The 18,091-nt window shown below is 37.7% G+C and overlaps 1 protein-coding gene across 1 annotated transcript in view; it reads right to left on the reverse strand.

The window, feature by feature from the left end:
- Positions 1 to 14,506: 14,506 nt before the first annotated feature.
- LOC149300986 (vacuolar protein sorting-associated protein 53 homolog) overlaps positions 14,507 to 18,091 on the reverse strand; it is an 88,251-nt gene continuing 84,666 nt past the window's right edge. Inside the window, exons 21-22 of the mRNA XM_089484576.1 lie at positions 16,988 to 17,092; positions 14,507 to 14,674 (exon numbers count right to left, since the gene is read on the reverse strand). Of these exons, the coding sequence (XP_089340702.1) occupies positions 14,507 to 14,674; positions 16,988 to 17,092 (273 nt within the window). The remainder of the gene's footprint in view (positions 14,675 to 16,987; positions 17,093 to 18,091) is intronic.

The following is an 18,091-nucleotide window of genomic DNA, read 5'->3' on the forward strand; positions in this document are numbered from 1 at the left end:
GTCTTCGAAACACATGCGGTGTTTCAAGATGGCGGCGCCCATCAAGCCGGGGGCGGAGCCTGCTGTCATCATCGGGGGGGGGGTGTTGCTGGATGTCATGGACATCCAGTGAATAACACCCCTAGTGGTCAGATCACTCATAAGAGTGATCATGATTTGATAAATCAAAGGCAATGTTTTCTAAACATTGCCTTTGATCAGTATTGGATCTGCCTCCCTCCTTCACTTGCTTCTAGTGAGGGAGAGAGACAGATCAGTGTGTTTTTAGGTATTCTCAATAATATATATATATATATTGATCCAAAGGCTCTTATAAGAGCCACCCATTTAATATTAACCCCTTCATTGCCATTGATCACTGCATAAACAGTGATCTTGCATAGTGGCAATTGTTTTTGGGGTTCTTTTTTTTTACATTTTTTTTTACTTTTTTTTTTTTTTGTACTTTTTTTAGGGTTTTTTTAATTTTTTTTATTAGAGCAATTGTTGCCATGCAGCGGTATACGGCTGAGGAGGCATGTTCCAAATTTGGCCCTTTTGCCCCCAAACAATCTGACAAACCCATGCATGTGGGGTATCAATGTACTCAGGAGATGTTGCTGAACACATATCGGGGTGTTGTGTGACAGCAACAACATACCAGGAGCTGTAATTTTACACCTGAAGTACAAAGTATGTTTAAAAAACAGCAAAAACAATTACTATCACAAACTTTGACAAGGGTTGGTGGTAGGATTAGTGCATGGAAAGGGTTATACTATCAGCATCTAAAATACCCTGGGGTGTCTAGTTTTCAAAAATATATGGTTTGGTGGGGTAAATTTAATTTGCTGGCTTCAAAGATGCCCCAAATACCACATGGAGACAGAATTACCAGATTCAGAGAAAAATGGTTTTGAAATAGCAAAACGCTACTTGTACTTATTGCCCCATAACGTGTAGAAGAAAGCAAAAAAACATAAAAACACTGGGTATTTCTAAACTCGGGACAAATAGTAGAATCTATTTAGCAGGTTTTTTCAGTAGTTTTTTATGATGAATAAAAGATTTTTCAAATAAAAGTGAGAATTTATTTTTTTTTCAATTTTTCGTCATATTTTATTATTTTTATTATAGAAAATTACATCATATATAAAAAATTATGGTGTCTGAAGAAAGCCCTTCTTGTCCTGAAAAAACCAATATATAACTTGTGTGGGTTTAGTAAATGGGTTAAGAGAAAATTACAGCTAAACACAAACACCGCAGAAACGATAAAACAGCCATTGTCACGAAGGGTACAAAAAATAGAATCAGCCTTTGTCACGAAGGGGTTAAATATCAGTGTATCTATTTAGTGTAGAGAACTGTAAAACATAGGGTATGGAGTTGTATACATTACACCTTAATAACTTTACATAAATGTAATCAATTTGTATAGCAAATATTCATGTGTACATTAACAGAAAGCCTCGCAGATTTAGCAATGTTAACACTGTATGATTTAAAAAATGTACACTTTAAAATTACCAAAATAACAGATTGTTGCATATTTATATTCTGCAGAAAAAAAGGAAATAAACAGTACGGCAAAGATAAGATAGGGACATTTGGATAAAACAAAAACTGTAATTTAATAAATTTATAGCATCAAATAATACCAGGGGTTAATTGGTACTATCTCATTCAATCAATTTGTCATGGGATTATGTTAAATAGTAAATTATTAAGGCTAATAATGGACATATAAAGAAATGCCTATACTTATTCACAGCTAATATTTCTAATATAAACTATGTACATTACATCATACACAATTTATTGATGAAAACAAAATATTCAAAAGCAAGGAAATAGTAATATTATTTTTATGGATATTAATTCACATTTATTTCCGTAAAATGTGTGGCAAACAACATTTTAATATTTGTCAGCATTTTAAAACATACTGTATGTGGATTAAGCAATGCATTTCAACAATATTCATGTTACTGTATGTTTTTGTATCTCATTCAACAAACAAAACCCACCACCCCACCCTTAAGTGTCCAGTTCCTCTCAGTAATTAAAAATTCATTTATTTAACAAAAGTAAAGTCACCTTTGCAAAGCAGTCCATGCCAATATTTTAGTCTTATTGTTTCTCTAGACTCCTGTAAAAAGGGTATCTGGGCCAAAGCAAACACTAAACTCAACTATAACACACAAGATCCATTCTAAACTGCCCAGCACAGCTGAACTAAGAAGTGGAGTAAAGAAAAGAGAAATTCTTTTACTACCAAAATTAAAAGCAGACAGTAGCCCCGGGCGTCTGCGGTTTCCAGTTATGTTCTGACAGTAACTGCTGATATTTCCTAAAGGAATTTACATTCTTTGAAGAAGCATTGACAGGCAGTTAGCTGGCTCAGCCTGAAGACTTACTTTTTTGTATACTTAACTTTGGAATCACTGGTGATCAGAGCCAATCAAAAAGTGTATGGACCTGAAAATGCCTTTAGAGACAGGGGGAGTATTAAAAATATCTTATGGGGGCCTTCCTCTGAAATCATAAGGTAACTTAGTAGTTTACCGAGATATGATCATCTGATAATTATGATTATGGTTATTTTATTTCTTTTATATTATAATATACTATATATATAATATATTTCTTCTATAATATAGCCAGAACCTATGTTTAAATAGATTTACTGAAATGGCTCACCAGTCTTATATTGCACTTGACGATTTTTTATATGAACCTGACCACTTTAAACTTGTAAGTGATCACAACCGTTACATATCTTTCAGTAATTAGTACAGTATGTATGTATGGAAAACACATTTCAGTGTCTGATAACCTGAAGAATATTTCTACCCCCTCTTTTACTCATAACTACTTTCTTATTGATCTCTTCCTTATTGATCTTGTCTAATATTCTCCACTTTTCACTCTCCCTGTTTTTGGTTTTCAAAACATTAGACCTTCTCTGTGACACATTTATTTTCCTTGTGATGTTCTACATTGTGATTATAGAAACATAGAAAGTGACGGCAGATAAGAACCATTAGGCCCATCCAGTCTGCCCAATCTTCCAACTTTCCTTAGTACCTGCCCCTATCCTATATCTAGCTTGGCCTTATGCCTATCCCTTGCTTGCTTAAATGTCTTTACTGTATTAACATCTACCACTTCTGCTGGAAGGCTATTCAGCCTCCACTACCCTTTCCGTAAAGTAATATTTCCTGATGTTACCATTAAACATTTGCCCCTCTAGCTTACCTACGTGTGGTAGTATTTCTCCTTTTAAATAAACTATCTTCCTTTATTGAATCGGATGAAGCATAAACCTGTGCTTTCAAAAACACAGATTTTCACGCCAAAGAAACATTGAAATAGTTTTCCTGTATCAAATCTGTAGACTTAGTAAATACCACTGGCTTTTGGACTAGTACCTTTCTCATCATTCTTCATGAAAACTGACATTGTTTTAATCCAAATAGTCTATGAACCCCCTTTGACCCACTCACAACTACACTTAATGCAAAATGTTGTCATTTAAAGTACCTTTTCTTCTCAAATTCCTATAAACTAACGTCCATCTGTGAATTCATACACATGTGCAGTTGTAGGAGATCTTATGGCAAAATGTTTTTTGGGTGTTTTTCTGTATTTTAAGTTTAATGTACAATGTTACCACTCAAAACAGAAAAAGAACAACTATTATCTCAATAAAAGATAAATCAAAACTCTATCTACCACGACATTTTTGAGCAAACAACCAGAAATTCTAGTTTTAAGCGCAGTATCTTGAAATTTCTTGTTTTATTTATTTTCTTTGGTTCTTGCTTATTACTTTGTTTACTTAACCAAAACATGCAAATCCTAAGCCATGTATCATTATAATGCCATTTCCCTTAAATAGTCTTTTGTAGCCTGCATTAGCGTGTTTATAGAACAGGCAGTCTGTCTTAAAAATCATGGCTGTATAATTACTTTTTGAAATGTTTTATATTCTGAAATTCAGATGGTTTACCTTGTGGAATCCCAAAAGCAGGAATAGGGGGCTGAGTAGGTCTTAAATAAGTTAAGTAATGTCCACAGAATGTAATTCACAAGTTTACACATCTAGCTCTACAGTCTAGCAGATTAAAAACCTAAATTTGATGGCAAATAAGGACCATTCGGTACATCTAGTCTGCCCGTTTTAGGCCTTAATCAGTCATTGTTCTTGTCCAGGTTTCGGGATATATATGTGTTTTGTTAATCCAGTAGTGTAGATTGTTTTATTCCAGTTTGTACATCCTTCCTATTTAACAGAGTTCACTTTGCTTGCACGTTCTTTTCATACTGAATAAATACATTTACTACTGCATAATACTGCTGCGATATACATTATCAGTCTGTGTTTCTTAATCCATGTACTGCTATCCATGTCTTACAAAGTATTTTGGCCCTTTTGAATGCTCGTTCTTAAAATGCAATGTTATTTCAATAAAAAAGTATAGTATAGTATGGTATAGTATAGTATAGAAGGTTGAAAAAAGACTTCAGTCCATCAAGTTCAACATTTCACACATACCTAGTGCTAAAGTTGATCCAAAAGAAGGCAAAAAAACCCTACTTGGGGCAATTACCAACTATGCCACAACAGGGAAAAAAAATCCTTTTTGATTTCATAGCGGCAATCAGATTACTCCCTGGATCACCTTTCTAGTACAACTGTCCTTTTAGCAGTTGTAGCCCTTTATGTTATGCTTAACCAGAAAAGCATCCAGACCTTTCTTAAAAATTTTAAGATAATACAACATCCTTAGGCAGAGAGTTCCATATTTTTATTGTCCTTACTGTGAAGAGCCCTTTCCTATGCGGATGGTGAAATCTCCTTTCCTTAAGTCTCAACTGATGTAAGGTGCCCTAGGGGGCGCCAGGTAAATGCTGGTGGAGATCGGTATGCAGGTAGAAGACAGAAGTGCCGGAGCCGGGTCTGGTACACGGGAGAGCAACACCACGATAAGGATAGCTGGGTCTGGTACACGAGAGCACAACACCACGATAAGGATAGCCGGGTCTGGTACATGGGAGAGCAACACCAAGATATACAGTTTACATTAATTTTTTTTGTGTGTCTTTTCATTTTTAAGAAGGGAACAGATCATTGTACAAGACTAACCGTACTTTTAGTGTCTCATTTACTGGAACTTGCTCCTCTCCCTTACCGATATCTACTGGTGTTCCTCAAGGCTCAGTTCTTGGGCCTCTGCTATTCTCCATCTACACTTCTTTACTCGGAAAATGTATTTCTTCCCTTGGTTTCCAGTTCCACCTATATGCAGATGACACCCTACTCTATATTTCTGCTCCTGACCTTTCCTCCTCTCTTCTAACTCACGTCACTGACTGTCTATCAGGAATTGCATCATAGATGGCGTCCCGTTACCTAAAGCTCAACATCTCTAAAACCGAACTCATGGTAATCCCGCTATCTGCTATGTCCACTTTTCCTGACATCCCTATTACTGTTGATAACTCCACTATCCATCCAACAGACCAGGTTCGCTGCCTTGGTGTCACCCTCGACTCTGCTCTCTCCTTCATCCCTCACATCCAGTCCCTCACCAAATCCTGCCGCCTCCACCTGAAAAACATCTCCCGGATCCGCCCTTTCCTCACACAAGATACCACCAAGTTACTAATCCACTCCCTTGCGATATCCCGTCTGGATTATTGCAACTCCCTACTAACCGGTCTCCCCCTCCCCGCCTTTCACCGCTTCAATCTATCCTCAACACTGCATCTAGATTAATCTTTCTCTGCCGCTGCTCCTCATCTGCTGCTCCTCATCTGCTGCTCCACTATGCCAATCACTTCACTGGCTCCCCATACCTTTCAGAATCAAATTTAAATGTCTAACCCTGACCTATAGAGCCCTCAACAACTCAGCACCCCGAACAAACGGCATCAACACATCAGAAGCAGATCAACTCATCCTCATCCAAGCCGTCCTCTCCTATTGTCTCACTCCCCTCAACCACCGACTAGATTGTAAGCTCGCAAGAGCAGGGCCCTCTTCTCCTTTGCACCAGTTTGTTATTGTATGTGTTATGTGTTTATAAAATGTTCTATGAATGTAAAAGCGCTGCGGAATCGGCCGGCGATTTATAAATAAATGTAATGTAATATAATGTAATGTAAGACTGTTGCTGGATGATCTTCCACTTGCTCAGACACTGCTCCATCATTTACAGTCTCAATGAGTATTAATTAGCGTTATTATTATTTATTGTTTTCTATTGCACCATCATATTCCACTGCAAATAATACATAACAAGTAACATATAATATAACAAATTGACTTACAGAAACAACACTTTCAAGACCCCCTCAGCCCTTGGACTTTTGCCATATGCCTTTCCACAGTATGTGATTACTGTTGCTTTTTTTTGTTTTCTGTATTTCTTCTATTTTTGCTTATTTGTCACATTTAAATGTTTCAAAATATTCAATAAATTTTTAACTCCTTCAGTCCCAGGGGTTTTTGGTACCTCAAAGCCCGGAGCAATTTTGCCATTTTTGTGGTATGTCGGTTCAGCGATTATTCTCATTTCCTGCTAATAAGTAACCTTAACATCCTACTAGTAACTTTTTTTTTTTTTTTGCTTGTTTGTCTTTCAGCATGGGAGAAGAGTGAGAAACATGGATAGAGATCACAGTGTCTGTGATCTGTGCCTCATCTGAGCGATTGGATATCCCAGCAGGGTCTGGATAGACCCTGCAGGGGATATCCTGTCCTCCGATGACCTTCCGTGTGACGTCAGCAGTGACGTGAGCCGGAAGGGAATGCCCGATCGCGCGATTGGGCATTAAAAAATGTAACAGTTTTCCGACGTTTGTGCCGGAAGCTGTTACATTAGATCGGGCAGCAGAAAGCCAGCGATGCTGGCTTCTGCTGACAGGGGGGAGTCCAGGCAAGAAAGGCAGGATGTACTGGTCCGTCCATATGCGTTTCTTTAGATGCGTTTTATGGATGCACCGGTACATCTATAGGGGACTGAATGGATTAATATAAGACAAGGACAATGTGAGTAAACATAAAATACATACTTCTAAACAAGCATTTAATTTGCCTCTTGGAGGCAAAAAATGCAATTAAAAGTTTTCAATTACTGTTAATAAGGCTTTTAAATTGCTGTTGAGGAATTTTGGCCCGCTTTTCTTGGCAGAATTGTTTTAGATTAGCCACATTGGAAGGTTTCAGAGTACTGCCTCTGTAAGGTCATGCCACAGCATCTCCATCGGATTCAAGCCAGGACTTTCTTTTTAGCCATTTACTGTGGTTTACAGGAGTCTCAGATCCTTAGAAATTATTTTACTTCCCTCAATTAACTATGCATCATAAATGCACATATATAGCTAATTTCTCTGAAAGCATGGCTAAGATGACTCTGTATATTCGATAATTCAGCTAGTGAGGTGACGCTATTCTCACAGATTTAAATATGCTTTATTATTGGAGGCAACGCTTACTGGGATTTACCCTTCAGTTGAAACTCCAACTCTCCTGCAAACATTATTTTTTATTGGTTTGTATAAGTGGAATTGCCTAACAATTTGGAAAATAAAGTGAAGGGCCCTGCTCAACTGAGCTTACAATCTAGAAGTCTCAATAAACCCCTTGGACTGCAGTCGCTCCTCTTGTGCTAGTGTCCTACTACTATTAAGTGTTTATACCCTATTGGTCCTTTGTGTCTTGGTTTATCGGGTTTAGAAATAAACACCTCCCTTTTAACTCATTAATCAGTTTCTGTGTTCTGTTTATATGACTTCTAGGAAAGACTCTTTAAGGTGGCATTCATACCAACATAGTATTGGTCATGCACAATCAACCTGATCATCATCCAGGTATAATGGTTCAGAAATTATGTTACTTTTGTGATTTAAAGCTACATTGAATTTAAAATGTGTTTAAAATTTGTGAAAGAGCAGGAAAAGATTTTAGCAACATGAAAAACAAATCCAATGTATGTTATTACATCCTACTATATTGTTACTCTTTGCAATACACAATACTGGCATTGTTGTCAGGCCAGCAGCAAAAACCGTGAATACACAATTAGGCTCAAAACATATGTATGGACTTAATGCTAGAGTCTGTGTGAGAATTCCTGTATACCTACATAGTCTAGAAGCAACATGTTGGATTCCATTGCTAATTTGTTTGTCCTTTCTTGGATTCAAAATCGCTAATATGAACATTGAGAGTCAAAAACTTTAAATTGACTTTAAAATTAATCATCTGGCTGGCCAACTTAGAGCATCCACCTGCCCATTGGAGCGTGAAGGCTTGACACCAGCCATATGGATGGAGGTGGCATTGGAGTCCTGGGAGACATGTTTGGGAGAGCAGTTTGTCGAACGCCCCATGTGAATACAGGATGGGTCATCTTGGTTCTTGACCCATGCCACTGGTTAATGCCCCGTGGTAGGTCTTGCAGGCTTCAGTCACTCCAAGTCTCGGGCTGCCATATTGCGGGTGGTAGGACCAGAAAAGCAGTGAGTGGCGTCGCAGAGAACAGAGAGACAGATGGAAGGGGAATATCGGTCAGAGTGATGACATTGGAGAAGGGGAACTCTGCCAAACATAGCTCTTTGCCGAACAACCAGAGAGAGAGTGTCTTCCACTTCAGCCATACCTATAGGGGTCATCATGTGAGTACCAGTGGAGGTGTTGTGTGAGTAAGCAGCTATCATACAGAGGTTTATTGACTGTAACATCTGATCAGGGGTGAGCCCCCCAGGTGGGTGTGGTAATATTGCTAAGTCCTCCACTTAAACACCTCTAAATGCACCCATTTTCTACTCCACCTCTTTGAGCCTCACCATGTAATGTGCAACTCACTTCCTGCAGTGCCAGCTTTGCCCCCAAACAGCTTATGTAAGTACTGGTGGAGAGGCAAGAGAAAGATTGGAAAAATATGTCAAATATATTAACGAATAAGAGTAGAGATGAGGAGAAAAGAAACACAATTAAGGGAGGAGATGCAAGCACAGAGGGGAGAGAAAGAAACAGGAGAGTTTGAGATACAGAGGAGGTGAGAGATAAGGATAGATCGTGAGAAAAGACAAAGATAATAATAAGTAGGAGGGATAGTAAGAAAGGGAGAGATAATGAGATGTGAGGAAGAAAGGTAGAAATAAAGTGAAATCAGAGGCGAGGTAAAGAGAAATGGAAGAAATTAGAAATAAAAAGAGGTTCTTTAATGAGAAAGGGGATCAAAGGAAAGGGGGGGAGATAAAGGAGAAAGTATAAGGTAGGGAGAAAAGAGAAAAAGGGTCGAGAAAGGAGGAGAGAGAAAAATGGGGGGCAAGAAAGAGCAGGAGGAGAGAGAGAGAGGGGGAGATATACAGAAAGGGGAGAGATTTGGGAAAAGCTAAAGCAAAGAGAAAGATGACAAGTAATAAAGAGAAAGATAAAGAGAAAAGATAGAGAAAGAGGATGAGAGATTAAAAGAGAGTGGATGATAAAGAACAGACATAAAAAAAGAAATATAGATAACAGAAAGGAGAGATTATGAGAAGGCGATAAAAGAGATGAGAGAGAGAGAGAAAAAGAAAAACAGGAAAAATAAAGAGATTGTAAGAGAGATAAAGGCAAAGGAGAGAAGAGCTGAGATCATGAGAAACAGGGATAATGAGAAAGGGGAGGATCAAGAGGAGATCTGAGACTCTGAGAAGAGACCACTGAGGGTGCAATGTGAGTGGGGAGTAAATCCTTTAATCTCTCTCAACAGCAAAATTTTTTATGAGCAACTGCATACATGAAAAGATTATCCACTTTCTCCATTTTAGAAATAATGCCAAAAAACTACTATCTTCATATATTCAACATATACACTTAAATAATATATTACTCTGTCAAAGCCCACTTGATATGGCAGACCAAATATTTGCTTACAATTTAAATACAATTTTTGCTGATTCTACCTGTGAAATTGTACCTGAATAAACTACTCAATACTAAGAACTAAGAGTTGTAATGGATTACGCAAATTATCAGGGGAGTTGTAAATAATCTTAAATATCATACAGAATCTATTATCAGTAATATATCAACTCATAGTAAAAAATAGCACATTGCTTATCTGCTTGGTCTTTATTAATTTGAACAGGACAACTGGGCAGCCACATTGCCATTCCACTGCTCTATTGCCACTTTTGGTTTTGGAACCTTAAATTATTCCCTGCAGTCTTTCCTCTTCCTCTGTTCTCAGCAGTCCAGTCCATTCTTTTGTTTAAAACCTTTAAATTCTTTGGGGGAAAAAAAAAGTGAAGGACTCGTTTTCATGGATTGCCTCTTCCATGTAAGTATCTGCAGAAAAGAAAAGGTCTATGACTTCCAAATGTTAACCTGGAGATAAAGTTTGTCTGCCTAAAGCTCTATCAACTTCCCCATAAATTACTGTTCTTTTTGATTATTAATGATGTATGTTTTCACTTTGCCCTTTACTCTGGTATGAAAATTCCATTTATTTTTTTTTTAATTTTAAATATTTAGTTTCTAATTGTTTCTCCCGTGAATGCACCTTTTCTCTTGGGTGGTTTGGGTGCCACTTCTGTGTATGTGATGTAACTTTTGAAACCACTTTTGAAAACATAAATACACAAAAATACAATAATTAGTAGAAATATGTAAAAAAATAAATAAAAAGGAAACTAGTTTGCATTTTCCAGTGCTGCAAAATAACCCACGGAAGGCAACATTGCTCACTTACACAGTTAAAAGACTTACAGTCCTGATTGCAATGTGTGTGTGATCATTCAGTGGTGGGGGAGGGACAAAAAAACTTTCTGTACCTCTTGCCCTCTCCTAAGTGGTTTTCTGTGCTGTAATACAATCTAGCATTTAGTAAAGATGTACCTGTTCTCATCCTGTTATACTGGAGCTATCAGCATTGAGCCATTGATGTTGGCTTGTCAACTTACCAAATGCTGATTGAGGTCATTGTGGTATTTTACAATTTTATTTGATTTAATATTCTATCAAATGTGTCTGTGTACACAAGTTGTAGATCTATAACATTCCCAAATATACCCTGTAGCCAATTCCTTAGAAAACAGGATAGAGTTGCACAGGTTTCATTTTTGTTTGGATTAAAGAAACAACCAATATAGGAAACCCATTAACTACTTGACTGATTCATTTCAGTGTTGTCCACAGAATGTACTGCTTTATTACTGGGACACATGCCTGGACTCCCCTCTTAATTGAATGATGCTAAGCCTTACCCGTCCAAGGGGAGGCATATACCAGTAGTTAACTAAAAAAAGAACTCTAAAATGTTGTGAAACAGAAACTGCCACATTCTTTATTACGGATAATAATTTGCAGAAAAGTAAACGTTTTTTACTTACATCCATGCAAGAGTATCTCACTCTCTTTACTGATTAAAGACGTACGTGAAATAAATGGCAAATGAAAAATGTAATCCCAAATTATGTATTTTTAGACAAATCAAACATCATCCAAGGTCAGTTATTTAAAGAATGCATATATGAAAGTTTATTTAACATGTAAATAACGTGTAATAGGCCAGTCAATAGCTTGTGAAAAAACATTGCAAGTAGTAATGTTAACAGAAGGTCATCAAAAGACGCAAGACTCGTATAAGGCAATTTATTAACCATTTTTTCTAAAAAGGAAAATGTACATCTCTGGTCCTTAGTTCAGCTAACACACATGCACAAAAACTATTTGGTGATAGCAAATATCTGGTATTTAACAAAAGCAACACAACATTGGAGTGGGTAGTCAGCAAGGGAAAGCAAACACATGGTATTTTCACATTTAGAATGTGGCATACAATGCTAAGTAATTAGAGAAAGCCTTAAGGTCTGGTAAAAACCGATTCCCTAACCTTAATGATGTATTACACACTGATGGTCTCTACCATGCCTCATCAATTGAATGCCAGTGAGACATATTTTGTACAAACTGTAGCTTATCAGTAATAAAGTAACTCTTTCACCAGACAAAAACAGTAGTGCATAAAAGTTGCCATTTCAAACATATATACAAATTTCTAAGATACTTGCAATAAAGCACTTTGGCTACCTGGTGTTTCCCGGCATGCTCCTGATTTCCTTTTAGATCTTCTGGTCTAAATCTTTGTAATATATTTAATCACTGACCCATAAAACACAAAAAAAGCCTCAATGGTTTATAAATAGCTTTAAAACTTTGCCTACTGATTAATGTTATTTTAAATTCTGGTGTGTGTGTGTGTATATATATATATATATACACACCGTATTAGCCCGGTTATAGGCTGCACTTTTTTCGCATAATTTAAATCTTTAAAGTGTGGGTGTGGCCCTACAGGGTGTAGCATTTTTACCTTTTCCAGGGTGTATGGAAGACCGGATCAGAAGACTGCAGAGCATTTTCGGTAGTGCGGTCCAGCGAAAATGCGGTCCCCCGGCAACACGAAAACTTTAGTTCCGCCCTGATTCTTGATTCTCAGCGTTGATGTAGATGAGGCAGACTGGTGCAGTATGTGGAGGTCACGTCTGCCGCATCTACATCAACGTTGGAAAACTAAATTTTAGGTAAGGAGGGTGGGAGCCTCCTACCATACATTAAATGTAAAAGTAAATATATATTTTTTCTTTAAAATAGCACCAAACTATAAGGGTGCGGCCTTTAATCTGGCGCGGCCTATATTCGAGCCAATACGGTATATGTCAAATTACTGCACCATCAAATAAAAGATACATTTAGGAAACATGAAAAAAAAAGGAGCGTAAGCCTTCTTAATGTATTTGTAAGGTGGTGCAATAATTTGACAGCACTTATAATTATTGTATATGTTTGTCCTCATCCCTTAGTTTTATATATATATATATATATATATATATATATATATATATATATACACATACAGCATAATATATAAGTATTTGCTTCTACTCTTATCCAGTAAATGTGGAAACAATTTGGATGCCAAAGTCAAGATTAAAGAGTCACTTTCTTTTGAGTTGCAGGGTACAAACAAAATTAAACAATTTTAAGAACATCAATGAAATAGATGAAAGGAGAAGCAATCAGATTCATGTATATAACAACCTATAACCGTTATTTGACTGTACTACACTATACTAAACGTATATATATATCATTTCCATCACATGGTACTTTATTTCAAATTAAAAATAGAAGAAAATGAAAATAAAAAGGTGCTAGTAATATACAAGTGGCAAAACCATCATTATATTGTATATTAATACAAAAAAAGCAATGGGATAAACACTTCATCGCCCCATCGACCTTTGAATCTACAGGTGCAGAAACATGGCCACGTGGTAAATGGTGGCCATAAGATCTACTGATTTGGAGTTCAAACATTGACTTCATGAAGTATCAGTTTGTGGATAACAATGCCTAGACTGGAAAAGCGAATGCAATTTGCTACATCAGCCTCAGAGGCAGCCTGGGATCCCTGACAGCTCTTGGGCATTCTGTCTGTTGCGTTTTCTGGTTTACCTACATTGTTTCAACTATAGAGTTATTTGTACAAAATAAACTGACTAATAAACTGAAGCAAGATATCAGCATGTTGAAGAGATATAGGGGGGGATATAGGGGGCAAATTTAGACAGAATTCTAAAGGTACCAAATGTACCAATGGTTTCATTGTAATTCAGTTGCTCACAGAATTTAAAGTTCCAATCTAAAATAAAGCAGAACCGTTGTTCTTAAGTTATCCATATTTTATGACAGGGTTCAGCATGTTTGCAATTTAGGTCCCCTAGTGTTAATATTTAATTCAGTGAAAACTCCAACAAACCAGCTATGTTAATATTAACTTCTCATATTAAACTATTCCTGAAGCGCTCCCACTAGTACACACAATGCAGGTTGAGAAACTTAATGCGACCATGTATGCAGTGAGAGCTACCTGACACAAGTTAATAAAGATTTGCTCTTCTCACATACAATGTTACAAAACAAATACAGTTGATACTGAATATACATACAGATGGCCATCTCCATTAACTCTGGAAGTGCCAGGAAAGTGTGTACTCTGTTGGTTTGGAAAACTCTGTACACTCTAACACTTTTAGTCCCCCCCTCCCCCATTCTTGCAGACGGTAATATCTGCTTGTAATGTGTAACAGAAGTGAAACAAGTTCTTCAACAAAATAATTTCCTGAAATAGACAGGAGTCACAGCTATGTGCCTACATACAAAGCCTTAGTTAAGACCAGAGAGAAAAATTAGGAAGAATAATTCTGTGTGACCACATACTCCCACGCAGTGCCTTTTACATGCTTGAGGGAATGGATGATCTTGATATGTTCTGTCTAGACAGAGACAGCCCCATAACAGTCAGACACAATGTGCTTGAGCAGGCTGAATTCCTACATTGTTGACACATAACATTATTCATTGAAAAGAGATCTGACAGTGTACCAGGATGGCTGTTGAAATATTTACGTTACAGTTACTTGTATCATGTCTAACTAGCATCTGTAAATGAGATCTGCTTGTTTACAGCCGTTTTTTGATGAGCTTTTCCAGCTTGCGTATCCGGGATGACTCTTGCTCTGGAGTGGGAGTCTGAAGGGTGGTGGAACTGTTATCAGCGCCAGAAGGTGGTGCTGGAAGCCTCTGTCGAAACAAATCCAACATGGAGCTCTGCTCACTTCTTTTTAGACCCTGGATAGACAAATATTAGGATATTCAATGCAAGTGAAGCAAACTGATAATTATTCAATAACTTCCCCAATAGACTCATATTATCCAACCTGAAGCAAGAATACAACAGTTACCATTCACATTAGAATGCACACCAAAAGCAAACCCTAGATAACACCACAAAAACCACATGCATTTAATGTTTACATACACACACATACTTTGGTCTTCCACAAGGAGCTTAAGCACTCCTAGAAATGCTACTGGTAACAAACACTTTCCACAACTCTTAACCTAGATATACTAAACCAGCGCTCGACAAATCCCAGGCGCCAGGTCGCCATGGCGACTGAGAATTTTGTCCTGGCGCCTAGGAGTTTGTCAAACTCTTACATCCACAAGGAGTCTAGGCAGATAGTACAGCCACTCAGAGCCCGCCCCTGAGCTAGAGATCACTTCCACGGAGTGATCCTGTAGGCTCAAACCGCGATTGCAGGAAAACCTGCAATAGCGTTTTCAGCTGCCACAGGCAGCTTCAGGAAAGGGGGTGTGGGGACCTGACCCAACACCCCCCTGCTGCCTGATCGCTCCATGAGAGCGTCAGGGCAGCGTTAACCCCTTCAATGCCGCTTTGTACGTGGCTCTGCTGCTGGTGGTCTGCCTATAAGCCCAGGCAGACCAGCAACAGCAAAAACGAGCCCCCCCCCACAAGCCCTTTGATGATTCCTGTAGGCATGGAAGCCTACAGCAGTCATCAGAGACTCCTCCCTGCAATGGCTGCTCTATAGACCAGAAATTGCTTCACAGCTGCCAGAGGCAGCTTCAGGGACAGGGGGAGAGGGTACTTTGGTCTCCACATGAGTGTGGACACCAGCCCCAACCCTCCCCTCCTGCCTGATCGCTCCATGAGAGCGACAGTGCAGCGTTAACCCCTTCAATTCCACAATTGTGTATAACACATTTGTGGCATTGCAGGGGTTAACATTTGTCCCCACAAGCTTGTTAAAAAAATATATATATATCCAAAAAAATAATAATAAAAAAAAAAAAACAAACAGTACTGACCTGAAAGTCCAGGGTGCTTCCAGGTCAAATGTGGGCTGATGATGATCAGATCACTCCTAACCAACTGTTAGTTTAAAAAAAATCCTGGCTCCTAACTTTTTTAGCTGGCACCTAGATTCACAACAAATTTGTCAAGCCCTGTACTAAACACTCATACAGCTAATTTCTTTTACACGGATGTGGTTGTAGAGTTCCACATGTTGAAAAAGTTCATCGTTTCATCATGTAATACATTTTTATGAACAAACATTGATCAAAGATATGGATTCTACAAATTAAATACTGAAACTTCAATAAGCTTATTAAAAAAGGGAGAAAAACAGAGTTCAAGCTCTAGAGAGCATGTCCCTCTATGGCTTTTGATTCTTTTGACTATTTCCCCAGAAAGAGTTAGAGACCTGTTGTTGCAGACAAGGAGCCCATACAGGTATTTAGTGCCAACTCAAGTCAGCACCTTTTATAGTACAACTCACCCTCACATACCTCTCTCAGAAATAATGATTTTGGTGATCCTTGGTACAACCGGTGATTTTAACACAAATGCAACACATGCAATAAAAAGCTCAGACACTTGGAGAATAAATATAAAACATAAAGCTGCTTTGGTTTTCAAGGCATATTTTGTACCATATTTCTGATACCTCAAGTTAAACATTAACTTTTTTTTTTTTTTTTTTAATAAAAGACACCATAAAAAATGTGATCTCACTAAAGCTGTTTTTCAGTACCTTGTAAGGATTTTAAAGAAAAAATTCTTGCTACTGGATTAAAGTGTGTGTCTCGCTCTGCCCTGAGATTCTTAATTGGTTGCTTTACCATTGGTGTACCTCTACCGCCCAAGTTTGCTTCTGGAGGTACACCAAAAGATCCAGAAAGTATTTCTACAAAATTGTACCAAACTAAGCTTCTCTGCTATCATTATCCTGTATTGATGACTACAGCCCTAATATCACTAACGTAGATATGGAAACATATTGTAGCAAATCTAGCATGTTATTATTTTCATACTCTAATTTAACACCACCTCTGTTTTAGAGTAAACAAGTAATATGATTTATGTAATAAGGCATACTGATAAAATGTGTGCAGACAATGGAAGGCAAAGGCTATATTCCATTTTAATGCCACCACTGGAGGTCTGTGTTCTCATGCCCATGCTAATAAAGGATTTTATTAATTACATTCGTATCTTGAAAATTATAATGGCATCTTGCATTTAAAAATAAGGACACTGCCAAACTATATATATTTATTTGGTTCTGCACTTGCCTTCATCTCCAGTATCTTCTGGAATGTTTCTGTGGTGCAATCAGCAAGCAGTTTGATATAATTATCCACAAACACAACAGAAGGTTCATGTGGCGCCATCACTACCTGAGGAGTAGGAAGACAAGCAGGTGTTACACAAGCAGGTACTTAAAGATACACTCTAGCCACTACATGCACTTGATATCCAAGTATCATCAAGTTTTTTTGGCATGCAAATACATGGACAGATTCTTACATTTTCCACCAGGAAATTGTAATTCATTGGTTATTAGTCTGATTAAGGTCTGAGCTTTTTATAGAGGGCAGAATAACTAAATGTGGCCCTCAACAAGGAAAGGATTGTAGTCCCCAGCATACTCAAGAACCACGCAAGTCTTAACCAAAGTAACCAACAATGCACTTCCGTCATTATTCTCCCCTAGATTTCCCCAATAATTTGTGCATTAATGTATACATCCAATAACAGAAATACATGTTTTGCTAAGGGGCACATTTCCAATCAGCTGATACCGAGTCAGCAAACCAATAAAAGTCTATTTATATTGACACATTTCAAGGATCTGAAATCTCATTTGTACAAGATGAATCAGCTAGAGAATGTTTCATATAGTTTAAGAGAAGTGCATTGGAAGAGGCAAAACAAGCTCACTGAACACACTGACCACTACTAGTGAAAAGGTACTTGTTCCAATCTTATTTGTATAATATTATATAATTGGTGCATATCATTATTTTTGGCCAGGAGTATGTATGTATGTGTATACAGGAGAGAGGAGAGCGAGACAAAGCAGATTTCTATCTTTATGACCAGAACAATTCTGACCAACTTAATTTCTGGGATAAAGGCCCAATCTATCTTGGAACATAAATGTATGTCGCTGCCAGGGGGCTACAAAGAATTTAGAAAACCCCAAAGAGCATTACACCTATCTGCAGATATTTTGTGGTCTCTGGGAGGACAGAGAAAAGCTACCCAGCACTTTTTCTGGTCATTCTGTAATATTAACATGCGTGAAGCTTGGTGCATATACCATGATGAAAGTCAAGGTCAGATTAATATAAATGAAAATGATTCGGTTCTCAAATTTGCAATCTACAAATACA

This window comes from Sceloporus occidentalis, unplaced genomic scaffold (assembly GCF_023333645.1).
Source record: "Sceloporus occidentalis isolate IW3139 unplaced genomic scaffold, rSceOcc1.0.p SCAF_22, whole genome shotgun sequence".
Taxonomy (NCBI): domain Eukaryota; kingdom Metazoa; phylum Chordata; class Lepidosauria; order Squamata; family Phrynosomatidae; genus Sceloporus; species Sceloporus occidentalis.